The sequence below is a fragment of the Podarcis muralis genome, chromosome 18 (genome assembly GCF_964188315.1).
Source record: "Podarcis muralis chromosome 18, rPodMur119.hap1.1, whole genome shotgun sequence".
NCBI classification, from domain to species: domain Eukaryota; kingdom Metazoa; phylum Chordata; class Lepidosauria; order Squamata; family Lacertidae; genus Podarcis; species Podarcis muralis.
Window position 1 is genome coordinate 9,820,150 of NC_135672.1, and position 23,623 is coordinate 9,843,772.

General features: G+C 50.5%; 1 protein-coding gene across 5 annotated transcripts in view; it reads right to left on the minus strand.

The window, feature by feature from the left end:
• Nucleotides 1-2,827: 2,827 nt before the first annotated feature.
• The window catches only part of LOC114588386 (transducin-like enhancer protein 1), a 40,510-nt gene continuing 19,714 nt past the window's right edge, over nucleotides 2,828-23,623 (minus strand). For all 5 annotated transcript variants that reach the window (XM_077921930.1, XM_077921929.1, XM_077921928.1 and 2 more), the window contains 14 exons: nucleotides 21,551-21,746; nucleotides 20,547-20,563; nucleotides 18,808-18,912; nucleotides 17,726-17,776; nucleotides 16,119-16,265; nucleotides 14,771-14,906; nucleotides 13,483-13,664; nucleotides 11,604-11,683; nucleotides 10,268-10,517; nucleotides 9,031-9,278; nucleotides 7,263-7,410; nucleotides 5,709-5,859; nucleotides 4,829-4,905; nucleotides 2,828-3,357 (listed from right to left, as the gene is read on the minus strand). In XM_077921930.1, coding sequence (XP_077778056.1) covers nucleotides 3,250-3,357; nucleotides 4,829-4,905; nucleotides 5,709-5,859; nucleotides 7,263-7,410; nucleotides 9,031-9,278; nucleotides 10,268-10,517; nucleotides 11,604-11,683; nucleotides 13,483-13,664; nucleotides 14,771-14,906; nucleotides 16,119-16,265; nucleotides 17,726-17,776; nucleotides 18,808-18,912; nucleotides 20,547-20,563; nucleotides 21,551-21,746 — 1,896 coding nt within the window. In that variant the 3' untranslated portion in view covers nucleotides 2,828-3,249. The remainder of the gene's footprint in view (nucleotides 3,358-4,828; nucleotides 4,906-5,708; nucleotides 5,860-7,262; nucleotides 7,411-9,030; nucleotides 9,279-10,267; nucleotides 10,518-11,603; nucleotides 11,684-13,482; nucleotides 13,665-14,770; nucleotides 14,907-16,118; nucleotides 16,266-17,725; nucleotides 17,777-18,807; nucleotides 18,913-20,546; nucleotides 20,564-21,550; nucleotides 21,747-23,623) is intronic.

Consider the following 23,623-nt stretch of genomic DNA (forward strand, 5'->3'; position numbering starts at 1 on the left):
TTGTGCCGATCAAATCGGCCGCCTTGCCTGGGGACTGGCCTTTGCTCAGCGCTTCCCAGCGGAGAGGTGACGGTGGTTTTCCTTGCTGCATCCCCTTTGCCGGGTTGCTGCGCTGTGGGAACCACCGCTTGAGGCTTCGTTTGGCTGCTGGCTGGGCTTTCTGCCTTTGGCTCGGAGGGGCTCAGAGGTCAAGCATACCTGTGTTCTGAAAATCCCTTATTTTGGCTGCTGGTCCCTTATTTTCAAATCTGTTAGTTGACAGCTATGGCAGAGAGACGGGGAAGTTTTGGGGTCTAGGAAAGGCTGCCTTCGTCAGGCCGGGAGGGGAGAGAGGGAAAAGGCAGAGTGAGGGGTCCTGTTTGGCTTGCGGCGCCCTTTTCCCCAAACCCCACCCAGTTCCTTCAAACTTCACCAGGGTTTCTGCGCTACGGTTCCCAGAATCCCCTGCGAGAAAGGATTGACTAACCCCTTCGAGTATCGCAGCACCCTGAGCAAACTTCACTTCCCAGGGCTCTTTTGGGTGGGGGGAGGGCTGGCTGTTCAATATAAAATGGGGAAAAACACAGGTAAAGGGCCTTCTCACCCCCCCCCATAAAAACCTTGCTGTAGGTAACTAGGGGGGAAAAGACATTGAACAGCTCACCTGGGCCAGCCGACCATTCCTCGCTCCGCTGTGGAATTGCAGTGTGACGACATCATTACATTTCCATTTATATAGGCAGATAATGAGGTTTTTTGAGTTTGCCTCCGCCATCCAATTTGTTTATTCGATGATGACAATTAAGTATCAGTGGAATTTTCTGGTTTTGTACACACCTGAGGGGTCTCCTTCCCTCTCTCAATCTATCTATATAAAAGCTCCCCCCCCCCCTTATTAATAGGCTGGAAAAGAAACAGGAGCAATTGTAAAATCTCTGCACACAATTCCAACAAAATTGTACAGTTGGGACCCCAAGAGTCATATAGACAAACCCCGCTGCCATGCAGATTCTTGCCCAATATATCCGGTGCAGAATTTATTTATTTTTTAAAAATGTGGTTTGCTTTGTGCAGTTTTCTGGGTTTGGGAAAATCCAAGGGGTCGAAAGGGGGCGGGCGGGAGGGAAAATACATTCCTCCATTCTGCACTAGGCAGAGTTATAAAGGTAAAGGTAAAGGCACCCCTGCCGGTATGGGCCAGTCTTGACAGACTCTAGGGTTGTGCGCTCATCTCACTCTAGAGGCCGGGAGCCAGCGCTGTCCGCAGACACTTCCGGGTCACGTGGCCAGCGTGACAAGCTGCATCTGGCGAGCCAGTGCAGCACAAGGAACGCCGTTTATCTTCCCACTGGTAAGCGGTCCCTATTTATCTACTTGCACCCAGGGGTGCTTTCGAACTGCTAGGTTGGCAGGCGCTGGGACAGAGCAACGGGAGCGCACCCCGCCGCGGGGATTCGAACCGCCGACCATGCGATTGGCAAGTCCTAGTCGCTGAGGTTTTACCCACAGCGCCACCCGCGTCCCAAGGCAGACGCGGCCAAAAAATAAAGAAACGTTCAAGTGTTAGGGAAGTAGCAGGTCTACAAAGAGAAGCATCGTTTGATCCGTGCGCCCAAAAAACACTGAATAATCTGCAACCCCGTGTGGCACGGTTTGGAGCCCCATTTCTACCCAAATTTATTGGGTTGTCCACGAGAGCCGGGACCACAAGGGACGCGGGTGGTGCTGTGGGTTAAACCACAGAGCCAAGGATTTGCCGATCAGAAGGTCGGCGGTTCGAATCCCCGCGATGGGGTGAGCTCCCGTTGCTTGGTCCCTGCTCTTGCCAACCTAGCAGTTCGAAAGCACATCAAAGTGCAAGTAGATAAATATGTACTGCTCCGGCGGGAAGGTAAACAGCATTTCTGTGCGCTGCTCTGTCTCGCCAGAAGCGGCTTAGTCCTGCTGGCCACACGACCCAGAAGCTGTACGGCAGCTCCCTCGGCCAGTAAAGCGAGATGAGCGCCGCAACCCCAGAGTCGGCCACGACTGGACCTAATGGTCAGGGGTCCCTTTACCTTTACCTTACCTTCCATGTGCTCTCTGGCACAGACCACGAGAGCCGAGTCCACAAGGTGCCTCAACCGATTGTCTATTTGGGCAATCTCGCCTTGAAGGGGAATGCAGTAAAATCCATTCTCATTTCCACAGGGTGCTATAAGCACTCATCCTTAGGGGTGGGGGGGGTAGCAGGGGGCCAGAGGGCCACAAATCTCTCTTGTCTGGCCCTTGGGGACTGTACCCCAGGGCAAATGCCCCAGCCACGTTCCTTGAATGTCTCTACCCGTCTGGAAAAGAACCTTGTACCACAATATACCGTATTTTTCGCTCTATAAGACGCACCAGACCACAAGACGCACCCAGTTTTTGGAGGAGGAAAACAAGAAAAAAAATATTCTGAATCCCAGAAGCCAGAACAGCAAGAGGGATCACTGCGCAGCGAAAGCAGCAATCCCTCTTGCTGTTCTGGCTTCTGGGATAGCTGCGCAGCCTGCATTCGCTCCATAAGACGCACACACATTTCCCCTTACTTTTTAGGAGGGGAAAAGTGAGTCTTCTAGAGCAAAAAATACGGTATGTTCTCTCGCTTGCATGGGAAGATGATGTTTCTTGACAGCGCAGAGAATTCTGATGTTAAAGGTAAGTCGCATCCCGTCGTTTGGAAAACAACCTTCAGACCTGTCCCTCTCTCCCTGGAAACTCCCCAGGGAAGGAAGGAAGGAGACAGAAAAGACGAAAGAGAGGAAGACAGAGAGAGAGGAAGACAGGCAGAGAGAAAATCTCCCAAACAAAAGGAACAGAAGCCAAGTTGTGCCACAAAACAACCCATCCCGTTTTTATTTTTATTTTAAAGATTCTAAAAAAAAGAGATCAAAACACACAAGAAACAGTTTAGATTTGAACACACAATTAAGGAGAGAGTGAGTTGCGGGGGGAAAGAGACAACCCTACTCCCTCTTGACCCCACCGGAAAAAAATAAAAATAAAAAAATCAGATCGGGGAGAATTAAAAGCAGCAGCAGAGTCCTATTTCTGAAATCCGCGTCTCTTTCCCCAAACGCAGGCACACACACAAACCCTCATCCACGAAAGGAACGTGCTTAGCAGGAGAAAGGAGGTCCAACTTTGCTCTCCAGGCTAAGTTTAAGTGTATTCTTTGGCTGGGGGGGTGGGGAGACACTGTGGGGCTCATCTGCCCCTCTCTCTTTCGGCGAGGAGGCCGGCTTGTCCTCAATACATCACTTCGTAGACGGACGCCTTCTTGTCTCCGGAACCGGTGACGATGAACTGGTCGTCGGTGGAAACGTCGCAGCTGAGGACCGATGAAGATTCCTTGGACTGAAAGTGTGGGTTGTTTTTTTAAAAAAGGGAGGGGAAGAGAAAGGGTTAATAATAATAATAATAATAATAATAATAATAATAATAATTATTTATTATTTATACCCTGCCTATCTGGCTGGGCTTCCCCAGCCACTCTGGGCGGCTTCCAAAAAAAAATTTAAAATACTGTAGTACATCAAACATTAAAAGCTTCCCTAAACAGGTCTGCCTTCAGATGTCTTCTACAAGTTTGGTAGTTGTTGTTCTCTTTGACATCTGACGGGAGGGCGTTCCACAGGGCGGGCGCCACCACTGAGAAGGCCCTCTGCCTGGTTCCCTGTAACTTGGCTTCTCGCAGCGAGGGAACCGCCAGAAGGCCCTCGGCGCTGGACCTCAATGTCCGGGAAGAATGATGGGGGTGGAGACACTCCTTCAGGTATACTGGACCGAGGCCATTTAGGGCTTTAAAGGTCAGCACCAACACTTTGAATTGTGCTCGGAAACGTACTGGGAGCCAGTGTAGGTCTTTCAAGACTGGTGTTATATGGTCTCGGCGGCTGCTCCCAGTCACCAGTATGGCTGCTGGTGTTGAAACGAGGCCAGGTTTGGTTTTCACGAGAGCAGGAGGTCACCTTTCTCGCCCCAAACCTCAGGAAACAAAACTTTAAAAACTAAAACCCTCCAATAAATGCTAGGGGAAAAAATGGAAGCAAAAAAGTTGGAAGGAACCCAAAGGTCATCCATCCCAACCCCTCTGCAATGCAGGAATCTCAGCTAAAGCATCGACTGAACTTCTGCCTCCAAGGAAGGAGAGAGTCCATCTCCCGATGGAGTCCGTTTTCCCTGTGCTGAAAATTTACTCCTAATGTTTAGTTGGAACCATCCTTGGAAGCCGTGGGTTCGAGTCCTGCCCTCTGAAGCAGAAGAAAACTAATTTTCTCCATCCGCCCCGCGACAGCCCTGGAGATGTTTGAAGGCGGCTCTCATTATCTCCTCTATCTCCCAGGCTAAACATACCCAGCTCCTTCAACCGTTCCTCATCAGGCTCGGTTTCTGGACCCTTGACCGTCTAGAACAGGGGTCAGCAAACTTTTTCGGCAGAGGGCCGGTCCACTGTCCCTTAGACCTTGTGGGGGGCCAGGTTATATTTTGAAGGAAAAAATGAACAGATTCCTATGCCCCACAAATAACCCAGAGATGCATTTTAAATAAAAGGACACATTCTACTCATGTAAAAACACGCTGATTCGCGGGCCGGATTTAGAAGGTGATTGGGCCGGATCCAGCCCCCGGGCCTTAGTTTGCTTACCCCTGTCTAGAAAAATCAACAACTCTCCAGACAACTTATTTGATCGGAGAAAGGGATGTGCGTTCGGAAGCTAGACGAATTACCACCAATTCTTACGGATAAATGAATTGTTGGTCCACAGCCACTCTGCATAGGTCTCCTCTCTCACCCATCAGCGGCCTGACCCTGCCGCTCTCTTACCTGGAATATGCTGGCCCCATAGGGCGTCCTCCAGGCGTTCAATAAGTTGTCCTTCCCAGTGCTCACGAACCATTTGCCTGTAAAGGGGGGAGAAACAGGCTGTTTGCTGCCTCTCAATAAAGAGAATAATCTCATCTGACCATAGCTGTCAACTTACAGATTTGAAAATAAGGGACCAGCAGCCTCGAAAATAAGTTATCAGCCGCCAAAATAAGGGATTTTCCAAGCACAGGTATGTTCAACTTCTGAGCCCCTCCGAGCCAAAGGCAGAAAGCCCAGCCAGCAGCCAAACGAAGCCTCAAGCGGTGGTTCCCACAGCGCAGCAACCCGGCAAAGGGGATGCAGCAAGGAAAACCACCATCACCTCTCCGCTGGGAAGCGCTGAGCAAAGGCGAGTCCCCAGGCAAGGCGGCAGATTTGATTGGCACAAGGCACGCAAGCTCCACCCCCCCCGTCGTCCTTAGACTCCTTATTGGGTGAGCAAGGCAGCCAAGCAACACAGCTGGAGCCTCCCTCCTCCCTGGCCGGCAGGGAGGGAGGGAGAGGAGCTGCTTCCTTTGAAATTTAAGGGACATCATTTAAGGGACATCCATCAATAAGGGACAGCAGTGGGACACAGCGCTGGGATAAGGGACTTTCCCACCACATAAGGGACGCTTGACAGCTACGGCTGGAAGGGGCCCTATCCTGTAGAAGGACCTGTCTACTCTTTACCTTCTCCCCCGATTTAAAAGCTGCACTTGGCAATTTGAGCTGTCCAGAGTACAAACCACGACGTCTCTTGTGTGATTTTATTCTGTGAACCGCACCAAGACCCTGTGATGAAGGGCAGTACATAAATCAACAATAATAATAATTTTAGCAGAAACCCCAGGCTTACCGCAGGAGGCGAACTTGAGGGAGAGGACACAGCTCTCGTGGAGGTGGAGTTGGTACTTCTCGGGCTTCGAGACGTGAAGGATTTCGACGTGGCTACTTTCCATACCGACCGCCAACCATTCCCCCGTGGGGCAGTAACCCAGGGAAAATATCTGGAAGGACAAGAGTGGGGGGGGGGGAGATGGGAGACAGTGGCGGCTGAGCCATCAGGGCAAATGGAGCAGTGCAAAACCTACTTCCAGCCTGACTCACTTCAACCTGTCAGGAAGTGGCTCTGCCTGCCACTAGCTTTAGCTCCACAATGACAAACCTGGACAGCATCTTAAAAAGCAGAGACATCACCTTGCCAACAAAGGTCTGTATAGTAAAGCTATGGTTTTCCCAGTAGTGATGTATGGAAGTGAGAGCTGGACCATAAAGAAGGCGGATTGCCGAAGAATGGATGCTTTTGAATTCTGGTGCTGGAGGAGACTTGAGAGTCCCATGGACTGCAAGAAGATCAAACCCCTCCATTCTGAAGCAAATCAGCCCTGAGTGCTCACTGGAAGGACAGATCGTGAAGCTGAGGCTCCAGTACTTTGGCCACCTCATGAGAAGAGAAGACTCCCTGGAAAAGACCCTGATGTTGGGAAAGATGGAGGGCACAAGGAAAAGGGGACGAGAGAGGAAGAGATGGTGGGACAGTGTTCTCGAAGCGACCAGCATGAGTTTGACCAAACTGCGGGAGGCAGTGGAAGACAGGAGGGCCTGGCGTGCTCTGGTCCAGGGGGACACGAAGAGGCGGACACGACTAAACGACTCAACAACAACAACAGCTTTAGCGTCACCTACTGGTCAGCTCCCTGCCTCCCGCCCAATCAGGGCTTCAGTGAGACCAGTCATCACTGATGGGCTCAGAGGGAAGAGAACTGAAAGCAGGGCATGCGCCAGGGTTGTGGCCGAGCGGTGGCCAGAGTCCCGTGGGTTCCGCAAGCCTCTGCCTTAATTTCAGCCCCCACCAAGTTTTAGTCCTCAGTTCTAGTTGCAACGCGGATGGAGGCGAGAAGCAAAAATGGAAAGTGCTGGGCGGATTGTGTAATTATTTCGGTTGCCCGGGACACAGTGATTTCTCTCACACATGCACCCAAGTTTCTAGCCCTCGTTATTATTGTTTTTAAGCTAAAGAAAAGACGGCAGAAAAATCCCCCAGGATTTAGCACCTCCCCATGCCAAAAAGGATTTTGAAAACAACAAAAAAAGGCATTTATTTTTTGTTTAAAAAATGATGTGATATGTATAAAGTTATGCCCAGTGCCAAGAGAAGAGAGAAAGCTTTTTCTCCCTTGTTCATAAATCTATAAATTGGTAAGAGATTCAGGGAAGTCCTTGTTCACACAAGGACTCGTTAACGTATGGAACTCACCGCCACAAGAAAGCGATAGACGCTAACACAGATGTCTTTTTCAAGAGGGTTCTGGGAGGCTGCGTCTATCATTGGCTGCCCAGAGGCCACACCCACTTCAACCAGGTGAGCCTCCTCCCCCTTCTGCCCCCTCCTTTGCCCCCCTCCCCATGCCTGTGAGGTGAAGTCGTGCTGCTGGAGCTGGCGCCCTTCGCGGAGGTCCCAGCACCGCACGGTGTTGTCCAGGCCTCCCGTCCAAAGCTTGGTGCCGTCGTTCGAGATGTCGATGCAACTGGCGCCGTCCGTGTGGCCTTGGAACTGCCTGGAAAGGAAAAGATAAAAGGAGAGTCACCCAATATTCCAGGAATGACAGATTAGACACATTGAAATAAGCGATCCGCTGGGTCTCACACAGCGGTGGTGCTTTGAAGGCCCAATAGACAGCTGAACTTTGGGCCTTCAAAGCACCAGGTGCTATTTTCTGAAAGCACTCAGAACCATAGCTGTCAACTTTTCCCTTTTCTTGCAAGGAATCCTATTCGGAATAAGGGAATTACCCTTAAAAAAGGGAAACGTTGACAGCTATGCTCAGAACCCCTGACTGGCAAATTAATGAGGGCGAAAGAGGAGAGCGCAAAATATGGTCTGAAGCTCAACATCAAAAAAACTAAGATCGTGGCCACTGGTCCCATCACCTCCCGGCAAATAGAAGGGGAAGAAATGGAGGCAGTGAGAGATTTTACTTTCTTGGGCTCCATGATCACTGCAGATGGTGACGGCAGTCACGAAATTAAAAGACGCCTGCTTCTTGGGAGAAAAGCAATGACAAACCTAGACAGCATCTTAAAAAGCAGAGACATCACCTTGTCAACAAAGGTCCGTATAGTAAAAGCTCTGGTTTCCCCAGTAGTGATGTATGGAAGTGAGAGCTGGACCATAAAGAAGGCTGATGGCCAAAGAATGGATGCTTTTGAATTCTGGTGCTGGAGGAGACTCTTGAGAGTCCCATGGACTGAAGGAGATCAAACCTCCTCATTCTTAAGGAAATCAGCCCTGAGTGCTCACTGGAAGGACAGATCCTGAAGCTGAGGCTCCAAGACTTTGGCCACCTCATGAGAAGAGAAGACTCCCTGGAAAAGACCCTGATGTTGGGAAAGATGGAGGGCACAAGGAGAAGGGGACGACGGAGGATGAGATGGTGGGACAGTGTTCTCGAAGCTACCAGCATGAGTTTGACCAAACTGCGGGAGGCAGTGGAAGACAGAAGTGCCTGGCGTGCTCTGGTCCATGGGGTCACGAAGAGGTGGACACGACTAAACAACAACACTCAGGGGTCATCACAAAAGGGTGACATTTTTGCTGGCAAAAAGGCCTTTTTTCTGAAGCAGGTGTCCCACTAAAGCAGTAATTTCCAAAGTTGGTTGTTTAGTGTCTGGTTGGTAGAACGATAGGGGTGGAGACGCTCCTTCAGATATACTGGGCCATTTAGGGCTTTAAAGGTCAGCACCAACACTTTGAATTGTGCTCGGAAACGTACTGGGAGCCAATATAGGTCTTTCAAGACTGGTGTCATGTGGTCTTGGTGTCCACTCCCAGTCACCAGTCTACCTGTCGCATTCTGGATTAGTTGCAGTTTCCGGGTCACCTTCAAAGGTAGCCCCACGGAGAGCACACTGCGGGAGATAACACACAAGCGGGAGATAACCAGAGCATGCACCACTCTGGCAAGGCAGTCCATGGGCAGATAGGGTCTCATCCTGCGTACCAGATGGAGCTGCCCTGGACACAGAATTGACCTGCGCCTCCATGGACAGCTGTGAGTCCAAAATGACTCCCAGGCTGCGCACCTGGTCCTTCAGGAGCACAGTTGCCCCATTCAGGACCAGAAAATCCTCCACACCCACCCGCCTCCTTGGACAGACTGCCAGCAGGTAACACTCACCTAACAAGGGTCTGGTTCTGGAGGTCCCAGACCACGATGTTGCCATCGCTGCAGCAAGAAAAGCAGACCTTGGCATCGGGGCTGATGGCGAGGGCATAGCAGGCCGGGGCAGAGGACGTCAGTTCCGCCTTGATCCGGGGAGTCGGCGCTGCCAGGTCCCATATGGAGAGGGTGCTGGCCTCCCCACCCACGATCAAACTTCTGCTGTCGGGGAGCAGCTTGCATGACCGGATGTAGTTTTCTCGGTTCTGTGGCGAGGGAGGAAGAGGTTTAAGGAAGCGGTCGGCATCGTTCGGAATGGCAAAAACGATCAGCGCTCCCCCCTGAAGATTGCGAATACAGTTGTACCTCGGAATCTGTTCCGAAGTCCGTTCGACTTCCAAAAGGTTCGGAAACCAAAGCGCGGCTTCCGATTGGCCGCAGGAAGCTCCAATCGGAAGCCGCGTCGGACGTTCGGGTTCCAAAGAACGTTCGCAAACCGGAACAGTCACTTCCGGGTTTGCGGCGTTCGGGAGCCGAAAGGTTCGACTTGCAAGGCGTTCGGGATTCGACTTTAGAGGGAATGGCGATATTCCCAGTTTCTTTCGTAAGCGATAGAAATAGCACACGCAGCACAGAAATATCCCACGCGCCTGAATTCTAGGCCAACCGAATAGGCAAAAGGTTTATTAAGTCACGCTTGGAAAATAAAATTGCAGGTGGAGTGATCCTGCTCAGGGCTGCAGCCTGCCAGCCACAACCTTTGTTGGAGACTCCATTCCATGTTTGCTTCCACCCCCACCTGACCCCATTCCAGCCTTTAAGCAACTTAAGGTTTACTCTAGGTTAGAATATAAAATTGCAAATGGAGTGATTCTGCTCAGGGCTCCAGCCTGCCAGCCACACCCTTTGTCCGAGACTCCATTCCGTGTCCTCTTTCCCTGACCTGACCCCAAACAGAAAGTCATAATTCTAGGCCCATCCCTCATTAACTTTGGGTTTTCTCCCCTTCTTGCACATGGAAAGTGCCATTTTTAATGAGAAATGATTGGCACTCACTCCCGAAGATCAGTGCTAGAAGGAATGATAGTGATATATTTCTTTTAAAAGACAGGAAGCAATAAAAACGGCAGCCGCAGCAGGAAACCATATTGCAAGGACCATGAGAGCACCCAGGTCCTGGGAGACCCTAGGGATGCACTTGGGAAACTGAGTCACGCAAACCAACGTGCGCGCGCGCACACACACACATACGTACCAGGCAGTCCAGCTGTGCCACGGGGGTCTTTGCGCCCGGCTGGGCCACGTCCCACACCTTCACGCAGCCTTTGCCCCCCGTGTAGACGTGCTGCGTGGAATTGCTGATGGTGACGGCGCAGACCACCTCCCCGTGCGTCAGGGTGTGGAGTTGTCGGGCGTGGCGAGGGATGCCCGAGCCGATGAGGGCGTCGGGAGGGAAGGGCACCGGCTGCATCTGCCCGTCGGAGCTGACGTGGAAGGAGTACGCTCTGCGGGGGAAGCGGGGAGAAGGCTTTGGGGGTGAACGGAACGGCCCCCTGGGCTTTGCAAAAAGACCCCGGACCGCCATTCCCTGTTGGGTGAGGCCCCCCTCCAGGGGCCTAGGAAGGCGCCGTGAACTGCCGTTCCCCTAAAATCTTTGCCGCCATTGAGCTAAATAACTGCACGACTTACGGGAAAGTTCTGCACCAAACAAGGGAGACCTTGCAAAACGCTGTTGTGGCCTAGGCCTCTCCTGCCCTGCCGGCCAAGCCCTTTCCCCGTAAACTCCTTTCCAGGCCTCTCTGCCACCCCCCAAAAAACCCAAACACAGAACTGTCCACACAAGGGTTTTCTCTCGCTTGGACTACTGCAATGCGCTCTATGTGGGGCTACCTTTGAAGGTGACCTGGAAACTACAACTAATCCAGAATGCGGCAGCTAGACTGGGGACTGGGAGTGGCCGCCGGGACCATATAACACCAGTCTTGAAAGACCTACATTGGCTCCCAGTACGTTTCTGAGCACAATTGAAAGTGTTGGTGCTGACCTTTAAAGCCCTAAATGGCCTCGGTCCAGTAAGGAGTGTCTCCACCTCCATCATTTTGCCCGGACACTGAGGTCCAGTGCCGAGGGCCTTCTGGCGGTTCCCTCCCTGCGAGAAGCCAAGTTATAGGGAACCAGGCAGAGGGCCTTCTCGGTAGTGGCACCCGCCCTGTGGAACTCCCTCCCACCAGATGTCAAAGAGAAAAATAACTACCAAACTTTTAGAAGACATCTAAAGGCAGCCCTGTTTAGGGAAGCTTTTAATGTTTAAATAGGTTATTGTATTTTAGCGTTTTGTTGGAAGCTGCCCAGAGTGGCTGGGGAAACCCAGCCAGATGGGCGGGGTATAATAATAATAATAATAATAATAATAATAATAATAATAATAATAATCTGTTAGCTTCAGACATGGGAACGCAAGGGGGGAGATTTTTAGACACCGTTTATTGCCATCGCTGCTTCGCTTTCGAGGCTCGGCCATGGGACGCCACCCTCCTCAATCCCCAAATTCGCCCCTTGCTGCGCGCACAGACCCCCACGCCATCACTTACGGCTTTGCTGAAGCCACACCTGTCTGCATCCCTGTCGACAATCCCGGGACCCGCAGGTGAGAGTGAGGGTCATAGGCGACCTGGTCAGACCAGAGGAGAGGATTTGCTTTGGTTAACAGGAAGCAACTTGAATTTCACAAAGCCAGCCGGCAGTGACTCAAAGTGGGAGCAAACTCTCTATTAGCAAAAACGCAGATTTGGCAGAGTGTCATGGCCTAATGGGCGGAGCAGCTCATCTCTGGCAGGTCTTTCTCCATGGAGACCAGTCGGCGGGACTGGAAGCGCCCGTCTCCCCATAGTTCCCTCCTTTCCAGGGTTTTTGCCAAGCAATTGGAGACTGCGCCTGCGTCAGCCAACCTATCCTCTGCCCTTTTCATGCCTCTCCTGGTTCTGGGAGAGCAGTAGGGAAGGGAGCTTGTCGCAGTGTAGCTTTATTAGACTTTACCGATTGGTGGGCTCTGCGCTGCTCCCGGACGGGAGGAAGGAAGTCCAATGACACCAAGGTCGATTCAGAGAAAGAGTTCTTTTATTCTACTCTCCTGATAGCAGAAGGCACTTGCGTGGTGAGTCCACAGCAAGTCCAAAGAAATAAGAAATTTCATGCAGTATATATATCCTCCAGGCACCCTCTCCCTCCTTCCCCAGGAATCCAGCCACGTCAGCTTGTACACGCAGGTTGACATCACAGATGTTCCTGCTCCAGTATTCTTAACCATAAAAGAATATTGCTTCCTGTACTTCTGACCATAAAAGGGTATTCCTGTTCTTATACTCTTATCTTGGAGCAAGAGGTCACCAACTCCAAGAACACACTCTGGCGCTGTTCCCGGACTAGGTCTGTGCGTCTTTGTGGTCAGGACGTAAGATAAGGCCCAGACGTGCCATCCCTGTTCCACTTTGGAACGGACAAGGCCATCCGTCATTACTAGCCTTCATGGACTGATAAGGGAAGGAGCTTTGAGCACTTGTTTATACAGCTGGGTTTTGGCTCAAGAGCTCAAGTTAAAGCATTATAGAAATGTTCCCTTGGAAAAGGAAAAATGGGGATTTGGGGTCCCTGCACAGAAGCCCATTCCTTCAGCAGTGACAGTTAAAGGATCCAGATAATGATTTGAATCAACGACCCAGCAGGGCAAGATTCCTGCATCGCAGGGGGTGTGATCCAGTCCAACTCTACAATTCTATGATAAGGTACAAAAACAGATTGCAACACAGGCCAATATTCTGCACACCTGGTTTGGGCTTGAACAGGTGGGAAAATGTTTTCAGCTGGTGCCGAAATAAGCAGGGAGATTCAAAGCGCCACCACAGCAAAAGATCAGTTTCTTACAAATGCAGGATAACGAAAAAGGCTTCTTCCCATGGAGAGATGGTCACCTGCCACTTCTCAAGAAATAAATCATTTGCTGCTACTTCAATCCGCCCTCGATTTCACAACCATGAAGACCAGACACTTTTCAGTTTTAGGTGGAAGGTTTTAATTCAGTGGCAGAGTGGCCAGTCTTCAGCTGGCCCCGGGTGCAACTCCCTGGCATCTCTGGGTTCGGCTAAGGCTGGAACCTGAAAGGCTGGATAGCTGCTGCCAGCCAGTGTACGCAGCACTGGTCTAGATGGGATTCGACTCAGGTAGGACTTAAGCTTTCGTTCAGAAACTTGAGGACTGGAACCTTGCATTTTGCTTTGAGGAAGTGCGGTGGCTCATTGGCAGTCTCAACCCACAGCATCTACAGGCTGGGCCGAGCACGTTCCCCCTGCCTGAAATGCTGGGGAGATGCTGCCAACCTGTGTAGGCAGCACTGGTCTAGATGGAGCAAGGGTCTGGCTCAGCATAGGGCAGACCCCTCTCGTTTCCCTAAGCGGCAATGGCTGAAACACTCACCAGAGGGGAGCGCCCGTAGCTGGCGGCCCCCACGACCGCCGCCCCATTGAGCTGGGGGGTTACCAAGTGCAGCCCCGCGTAAGGCCCCGCGCTCGCCATGTCGCCGTTGACGGACGCGTGAGCCACATTGAAGGCGGCTTGGTAGGAGCTCTGGACCGTGAGTGGATTTCGCAGGCTCAGGGCTGAAGTGGAAGAAAAGGTTTAAGGAATAGATGAGAGATAAAGGTAAAGGGATGGGACACAGGTGGCGCTGTGGGTTAAACCACAGAGCCTAGGACTTGCCGATCAGAAAGTCGGCAGTTCGAATCCCCGTGACGGGGTGAGCTCCTGTTGCTCGGTCCCTGCTCCTGCCAACCTAGCAGTTCAAAAGCACGTCAAAGTGCAAGTAGATAAATAGGTACCACTCCAGCGGGAAGGTAAACAGCGTTTCCGTGTGCTGCTCTGGTTTGCCAGAAGCGGCTTAGTCATGCTGGCCACAGGACCCGGAAGCTGTACGCTGTAAAGGAACCCCTGACCATTAGGTCCAGTCGTGGCCGACTCTGGGGTTGAAGCGCTCATCTCGCTTTACTGGCCGAGGGAGCCAATAATAATAATATTGGCCAAGGGAGCCACATGACAGCTTCCGGGTCATGTGGCCAGCAGGACTAAGCCGCTTCTGGCGAATCAGAGCAGTGCACGGAAATGCCGTTTACCTTCCTGCCGGAGCGGTACCTATTTATCTACTTGCAATTTGTGCTTTCAAACTGCTAGGTTGGCAGGAGCAGGGACCGAGCAACAGGAGCTCATCCCGTCATTGCGGGGATTCGAACCGCCGACCTTCTGATCGGCAAGTCCTAGGCTCTGTGGTTTAACCCACAGCGCCACCCGCGTCCCACAATGGATTATTAGGATATAATAATATGCACTCCATTAAACATGGCGAGGTTTAATCTGGCGAGTGCTTCACACAGCAGTTTAGCAAGCTGTTCGTGTGAAGCTCTTTTGCTGCTCTGTGAAGCACACAGAGGCTCTGCAAGCTTCGCAGTGCCTCCGCCTCCATTAAAAAGTTCGCCTGGGCTCCCTGCCCTGCTTGCTTTCTCTCTCTCCCGCCTGCTGCTTATCACACTGGAGTTGGGGTGGCCCCCTACTGGCGGCCGCAGGAACTGCAGCGTGACGACAGCCTTACAACCTTATTTCTATAGCAAGAAAAAGCCAAAAGGACTTGAAGGCCAGTTTGACAGCAGTTCACACACCTCCCCACTCTGCCCCGCCCAAATCACAGACCCGCTTCCGGTCTCCCCCAAATTACCGAGAGATTCCACCGTCTGCTTTGCGACCCCTGGACGGAGCTGTAGCGTGCTACTGCTGGAGGATCCCGGCACCGTCCCTTCGCCTTGGGAAGTCGGGGTGCTGGACTTCAAACCGGGGGTGGCTGCTTTCTCTACCTGGAAGGTATTACTGCTTTAGTTTCATTTATTTACACCTCTGCCCCCTTCCCTTTCTCGGAGAAGCTCAGGGAGAGCAGACAAAGTCCTTCCCACTCTTAAAAGAATAAAAAATCACAATGACAACTGAGGTCTAGCTCGATGTGTGTGTGTGTCTTCTGGTGGTTGTGTCTCTGCGAGACGTGAGGCATAGCTGTCAACTTACAGATTTGAAAATAAGGGACCAGCAGCCTCGAAAATAAGGGTTCAGCAGCCAAAATAAGGGATTTTCCAAGCACAGGTATGTTCAAGTTTCCGAGCCAAAGGCAGAAAGCCCAGCCAACAGCCAAACGAAGCCTCAAGCGGTGGTTCCCACAGCGCAGCAACCCGGCAAAGGGGATGCAGCAAGGAAAACCACGTCACCTCTCCGCTGGGAAGCGCTGAGCAAAGGCGAGTCCCTAGGCAACATGGCCGATTTGATCGGCACAAGGCATGCAAGCTCCACCCCCCAGTCGTTCTTAGACTCCTTATTGGGTGAGCAACGCAGCCAAGCAACACAGTTGGAACCTCCCTCCTCCCTGACCGGCAGCGAGGGAGGGAGAGGAGCTGCTTCCTTTGAAACCCAGGAAATTTAGGGGACATCATCAATAAGGGACAGCAGCGGGACACGGCGCTGGGATAAGGGACTTTCCCGCCAAATAAGGAACGGTTGGCAGCTATGACGAGAGGTGGCAGGGCCTTCTCGGTAGTGGCACCCTCCCATCAGATGTCAAGGAAATAAACAACGGCGCGGGCTTTTAGAAGACACCTGAAGGCAGCCTTGTACAGGGAAGTTTTTAAGCTTTACTGTGGCTTCGTAATTTGATGGAAGCAAATTTATTATATTATAAATATAACGTAACAATTAGCTGGAGGCACCAAACATGATGAGCTCTGAACATCTGAAGGACCGTCTGTTCCGACCTAGACTCTTGATGTTTTCAAGGTTCAAGGTGTCACTACCAGCGTGTAAAGCCCTTCGCAACTCGGGACCAGTTTACCTGCGAGGTTGTTTTCCTACTCTAAGCGGCATATAAACGTACAAACTCCATCAAAAAAAGCCAAGACGTTCGTGGAAACAGGACGAGAACGGGCTGCTCTGTGCCTCAATTGTCGGGGCTCCCCCCCCAAAAAAATGCTCCCTGGACCCCCTGAACGCAGGAAGGCATAGATCCCCCAAAATTACGCACGTACCGTGACCACCTCCTTGGTGATCCTGGGTGGGGAGGAGCTACAAGATGTGGGGCTGAGCTGCATGGATTCCTTCCTCTGCAGGGAGATTTTATCAACCCCGTTTTCCCGGGAGGAGAAGGAATTGACGCTGTGGGGCGAGGAGGGATCCTGGTATGGGGAAAACAGAAACAGACACACAGAAAGAGAGAGAGACAAACAGACACGTATCAGAGGTCCTTTCAAACTACCGTATTTTTTGCTCTATAAGACTCACTTTTCCCCTCCTAAAAAGTAAGGGGAAATGTGTGTGCGTCTTATGGAGCGAATGCAGGCTGCGCAGCTATCCCAGAAGCCAGAACAGCAAGAGGGATTGCTGCTTTCGCTGCGCAGGGATCCCTCTTGCTGTTCTGGCTTCTGAGATTCAGAATATTTTTTTTCTTGTTTTCCTCCTCCAAAAACCAGGTGCGTCTTGTGGTCTGGTGTGTCTTATAGAGCGAAAAACACGGTGAATAATTCCTGTTCAGATATCTGCTTTCTGCAAACCTCAAACAAAATTCTCAGCAGCCAATATTGGGGCACCGAACGAGCAAAACGGGCTTCGGCTTGTGAAGCGGGACTAACCCCCTTCTAGTTTAATTTGAATTCAGCCTGATCTTTTATTTCCTTTCTCTTCACTTTTATGAAGATCACCCGCTCTGAGACCCCACAGCTAATTCTACCCGGGCCTCCTCGCTGGCCCAAGTCGAACCAATTCAGCCAGCTAGCCCTGGGGATCATCTGATTGATTTTCGGTTTTTATTGTTATTCATGTTTTTATACCGTACTTTACGCTGCTTTTATAATTAAGTGTTTTAAGTAAAGGTAAAGGGACCCCTGACCATTAGGTCCAGTCGTGGCCGACTCTGGGGTTGCGGCGCTCATCTCGCTTTATTGGCCGAGGGAGCCAGCGTACAGCTTCCGGGTCACATGGCCAGGAGGACTAAGCCGCTTCTGGCGAACCAGAGCAGCACACGGAAATGCCGTTTACCTTCCTGCCAGAGTGGTACCTATTTATCTACTTGCACTTTGACGTGCTTTTGAACTGCTAGGTTGGCAGGAGCAGGGACCGAGCAACGGGAGCTCACCCCGTCACGGCAATTCGAACCGCCAACCTTCCGATCGGCAAGCTCTAGCCTCAGTGGTTTACACCACAGCGCCACCTGCATCCCTCCCTTACCCTTAAAGGTAAAGGTAAAGGGACCCCTGACCATTAGGTCCAGTCATGGCCGACTCTGGGGTTGCGGCGCTCATCTCGCTTTATTGGCCGAGGGAGCCGGCGTACAGCTTCCGGGTCATGTGGCTAGCATGACTAAGCCGCTTCTGGCGAACCAGAGCAGCACATGGAAACGCCGTTTACCTTCCCGCCAGAGCGGTACCTATTTATCTACTTGCACTGGCGTGCTTTCGAACTGCTAGGTTGGCAGGAGCTGGGACTGAGCAACAGGAGCTCACCCCGTCATTGCAGGGATTCGAACCGCCGACCTTCTGATTGGCAAGTCCTAGCCTCTGTGGTTTAACCCACAGACCATAGGCTACTGTCATTAACTTGGAAATATCTATACGCCCGCGATAAGTTCTATTATACGCACGCAAAGCTCGTCAACCACCAAATTTTCTTCGCTCTTGTCTCCGTCGCTGCCCTGTAATGAAAAGAGGGGGAAACAAAAGCTATGAGAGTCTCCCCCAAAACCAGCTCTGTGAATTCGTTAAACTAAATACTTTCAATAAATGTGCAATTACAGCGGTACCTTAGTTCTCAAACGCCTTGGTTCCCAAACGCCGAAATCCCGGAAGCAAGTGTTCCAGTTTTCGAACGTTTTTCGGAAGCCGAACATCCAGGGCGCCTGCACCAATCAGAAGCTGCGGTTTGGTTTTTGAACATTTCGGAAGTCAAACGGACTTCCGGAATGAATGAAGTTTGGTGCTTTTGTTTTTGCTATTTATTTTGCATTTTGGGGGCTCTTTCAGTTAATTTGTTTTCATGGCTGTGGAACCCAGTTCAGCTATTGATTGATTGATTGATTGATTGATTGTGTGTCTGCAGAAATGGATAAAAGCCCCCCATCCAAACAATGACTATCATCAATGCAGGTAAGAAAATATATATATTTTTATCATCTACAATACTGTCTTATTTAGTTTATAGTACAGTGGTACCTCGGGTTACATACGCTTCAGGTTACACACTCCGCTAACCCAGAAATCGTGCTTCAGGTTAAGAACTTTGCTTCAGGATAAGAACAGAAATTGGGCTCTGGCGGCGCGGCAGCAGCAGCAGCAGGAGGCCCCATTAGCTAAAGTGGTCTTCAGATTAAGAACAGTTTCAGGTTGAGAACGGACCTCTAGAACAAATTAAGTACTCAACCCCAGGTACCACTGTACAGCACATGGATTATTGCTTTCATTTTAGGGATCAATGGTCTTGTTGGATAGTAAAATTCATGTTAAATTGCTGATTTGGGGGTTGTTTTTAAAAGTCTGGGACGGATTAATCCCTTTTGCATGACTTTGTATGGGAAAGCGCGCCTCGGTTTTGGAACGCTTTGGTTTTGGACTTCAAGAACGGATTAAGTTTGAGAACCAAGGTACCACTGTAATTGTCACTGTTATGCACACTGTGGTGTGTACCAAGTTTTCCATTCCCCAAGCCCCCAAACCCAGCCCGCCGTACGTAATCTGTTGCATATTCCTTCTCCTCTGTTTTCCTCTTTTTGCTGCTGTTCAGATACTCCGAAATGGCTCGCATTCGCTCCCCGTTGGACAGCGCTAAGGAGCTCTGGGGAAGGAGGGAAGAGAAGCAAGTGTCTGTTTCAGTATTTGAGTCGCCGCACCTGCCCTCCCCGTGAAAAGCCCTCCCATCAGACATCAAGGAAATAAACTATCTGATTTTTAGAAGACACCTGACCTCACCCAGCAGTGAGTTCCATAGTTCAACCGCGCAAAAAATGCCTTCCTTTTGTCTGTCTTGATATTTTGGCAGCAGCACCTGCCTCCCCCAAATATATATACTGTATTTTTTGCTCTATAAGACTCACTTTTTCCCTCCTAAAAAGTAAGGGGAAATGTGTGTGCGTCTTATGGAGCGAATGCAGGCTGCGCAGCTATCCCAGAAGCCAGAACAGCAAGAGGGATTGCTGCTTTCGCTGCGCAGCGATCCCTCTTGCTGTTCTGGCTTCTGATTTTCAGAATATTTTTTTTCTTGTTTTCCTCCTCCAAAAACTAGGTGCGTCTTGTGGTCTGGTGCGTCTTATAGAGCGAAAAATACAGTATATATACCGGAAATGTGGGAGATTACAAGGGGTAAAAAAAAATGGATGTACCGTACCATATTAGAAGCAAAAAAAACTTGTTTTGATGAATTGGAAGAGCCGCAAAAAGATCCCATTGAACACATGGATTGACAATACGGACAGACTAGTTGGCTACGAACGGATTGCATATCAACGCAAATTAAGAAGGGATAAATATGAAGAAATCTGGAAGGAAGACAGACTCTGGGGTTGTGCGCCCATCTCACTCTATAGGCCGGGAGCCAGCGCTGTCCGCAGACACTTCCGGGTCACGTGGCCAGCGTGACAAAGCTGCATCTGGCGAGCCAGAGCCGCACACCTAAACGCTGTTTACCTTCCCGCTGGTAAGCGGTCCCTATTTATCTACTTGCACCCGAGGGTGCTTTCGAACTGCTAGGTTGGCAGGCGCTGGGACCGAGCAGCGGGAGTGCACCCCGCCACGGGGATTCGAACCGCCAACCTTTCGATCGGCAAGTCCTAGGCGATGAGGTTTAACCCACAGCGCCACCCGCGTCCCTAAATATATCTATCTATCTATCTATCTATCTATCTATCATCTATCTATCTATCTACACACACACACACACAAATATATATATATATATATATATATATATATATATATGCACATATATATAAATACACACATATATATAAATACACACACACACATATATATATCACACACACACACACACACACATATATATACACACACACCAACAAGAAGGGGGGTTGTCACATGCTCAATGCCCCCTTCCCAGGGAAAAAAACAAAGGGGGGGGGGACACACCCACAACATTTTCAAAAGCGCAAATTGGCTGCCTCCCAAACCCTTTACAGCAAATGTTTTGTTCGACGGGCTTTTCCCACTCATTCTTCTCCATCTCTCCCCCCCCCAGCTCCAAACACATACAGAGCTTTAAAAATAAAATTAAGGGGGGGGGGACCCAGACGCTCTCTAAAACGCACAAGCCCCCCCCCCAATTATTCATCTCTCTGTTTAAAAGTGTTTTCTCAAGCAAAGGGGCGTCCGTACGGCTAAACAATTGGGGGGGGGGAGTAAGCGAAGGATTGAAGAATGGAAGGGAAGGGGTGGGAGGGGGGAAAAGAGACTTACGGGACCCGGGTCTCTCTCTGTCGCCATGGCAACGCGGATCAGCAACAGGGAAAGGAGAGAGAGAGACAGAGAGAGAAAGAAAGATTTCAGTATCTCGAAAACAGCCACAATGCACACACGAAAATAACAGCAGAATTGATATCTGTGAGCAAAATGTTAAAATAATATTGTATCTATCTATCTATCTATCATCTATCTATCTATCTTCTATCCATCTATCTATCTCCATCCATCTATCTATCTATCTATCTATCTATCTATCTATCTATCTATCTATCTCTATCAGTATCCCTGTTTTTAAATGGCTAGCACAAATTTTTTGGGGGGTGTCTGTGTTATTGAACAGCACATTTCTCCCTTCCATGAAATAAACAACAAAAAAAGTTAGGTAACTTGTCGTTGTCGCCACCGCCTAAAGATGAGCAGCCGCTCACCCCAGGCGACCAGCTGGTTTGCAAAAAGCAGGTTCCTCCCCTAGGCTGTGAACCGACTAGCGACCAGTTACTTACTTCTGACTTAACGAACGTGAGCCGGTCTGAAGTTATCAGCGAGGCTGTTATCTGCGCGACCTTTATTTTAGTATACCATATTTTTTGCTCTATAAGACTCCCTTTTTCCCTCCTAAAAAGTAAGGGGAAATGTGTGTGCGTCTTATGGAGCGAATGCAGGCTGCGCAGCTATCCCAGAAGCCAGAACAGCAAGAGGGATTGCTGCTTTCGCTGCGCAGCGATCCCTCTTGCTGTTCTGGCTTCTGAGATTCAGAATATTTTTTTTCTTGTTTTCCTCCTCCAAAAACTTGGTGCGTCTTGTGGTCTGGTGCGTCTTATAGAGCGAAAAATACGGTATATTTCCGTTTTAAAAAACACAAGACACCAGACCACAGACGCACCTAGTTTTTGGAGGAGGAAAACAATAAAAAAATATATTCTGAATCTGTATGTTTTCTAATTTGTACTTAATAAAAATTGTTTTTTTAAAAAAGAGGAAAGGTTAGACTTTGGTACCTCTGTGATCCGTGTCGAGAAGGCCTCGGTCATCCTTGGCGAGGAGCTGAGCTTGGGCGCCCAGCACGCCAGACAGCGCCAGCAGGCCGGACGCACTGCCCAGGGTGGCCAGACTGGCCGGCTGCATTCCGGACGGGTGAGGGGTCAGTGGGATGGGAGGCGCATGGTGCGAGAGGTGCTGAGCTTGGAGTTGATGCTGCAAGGAGACAGAAGGGGGTTTATAGAAGGGGGGGGAGGACCAAATGTGGAATCACAGGACCATCGCTGTCAACTTACAGATTTGTAAATAAGGGACCAGCAGCCTCGAAATTAAGGGACCAGCAGCCAAAATAAGGGATTTTCCCAGCACAGGTATGTTCGACTTCTGAGCCCCTCCGAGCCAAAGGCAGAAAGCCCAGCCAGCAGCCAAACGAAGCCTCAAGCGGTGGTTCCCACAGCGCAGCAACCCGGCAAAGGGGATGCAGCAAGGGAAACCACCGTCACCTCTCTGCTGGGAAGCGCTGAGCAAAGGCGAGTCCCCAGGCAACGCGGCCGATTTGATTGGCACAAGGCATGCAAGCTCCACCCCCCAGTCGTTCTTAGACTCCTTATTGGGTGAGCAACGCAGCCAAGCAACACAGCTGGAGCCTCCCTCCTCCCTCGCCGGCAGGGAGGGAAGGAGAGGAGCTGCTTCCTTTGAAACCCGGGAAATTTAAGGGACGTCATCAATAAGGGACAGCAGCGGGACACAGCGCTGGGATAAGGGACTGTCCCGCCAAATAAGGGACGCTTGACAGCTATGCACAGGACTGGGGAGCTGGAAGGGACCCCAGCGGTCATCTAGACCAACCCCCTGCAATGAAGGCATCTCAGCGAAAGCATCCATGAGAGACGGCCGTCCAAACTCTGCTTTGAAACCTCCAAGGAAGGAGAGTTCACCACTTCTAGTGGGAGTCTGTTCCTCCGTCAAACAACAAGTTCTTCCTGATGTTTCGTCAGAATCTCCTTTCCGACAACCAGCTTGCCAAGAGACAGTTTCCTGGCCTCATGCAAAGGCCGCGAGCTTCATGGTTGAGTGGGGATTCGAACCCTGGGTCTCCCAGGTCATATCCGGCGCTCTAACCACTAAGCCACACTGTCTCCCAGGAGGAGGGGGTGTGGAGAGGAGGGATTGCTCATCTCCTTCGCTCCTTAACTCCCTCCCTGACAGAAAAAACCACGCGTGCTCCAGAAATTGGGTCAGTCTTCGCTTCCTCGAGCCTTTTAAATTAAATATGGCCCATTCGTTCTGCTATAAAGGAAAGAAAACACTTTTTTTTAAACAAAAAGGAACCAATAGGAACGGCTGCCTCACAGGTTAACCACGTTACCGCAAACCAATTACCCGCCCGGGATTTCTGCAGCCGCCACTCGGAGCTGTTTCCATTCTCTCGCTGTCTTTCAACGCACCGAAGAAAAATTATAACGATTTAATTATTTGTGCCCTGCCTGGGTTGCCCCAGCCACTCAAACAGAAACCCCCTTTTTAGAAAAAACCTCTTTTCCATGATTTTATTTTAAGAATAACTCTGGTACACTCTGAATATTAAGCAGAGAGGGACGCTGTCCAGTCTGTGTGCTTTGCCTTCGCACTGTGTGATAGCAGTGTTTTCCTCTACCCTCCCTGTTCCTTTTTCCTTGCATGTCGTAGGCACGGGTTGTTTGTTTTATGAAATAGTAAGTCTGTGGGTAGATACCGTCTTGTTCCGATTGTGTGAAAGCCGCTCTGGGAGGTTTCCCTGGCCGGAGAGCGGGGAGCAAACAATCCAAATAAATAACAGAGCGTAAAATCGAGCTCAGCCCTTATCAACTGTTTCCTTTTAGAAGAAGGAGAAGTAAGAAAAATGGAGTCAAGTGTGTAGTCCTCAAGATAAAACAGACCACAGACTCCGCTGCCATGGCTATGCGGTCTTGCGTCAACTCAACTTCCACTGCCCTGGGACACATAAAGGGGTCATCAGAGGCCTTATATCTGTGGGGAGGGGATTGGAATGGAGTGTCTTGGGAAAGGGCTTGGCTGGCTGGAACCCTGAAAATGGAGTGCTTTGGAAAGGG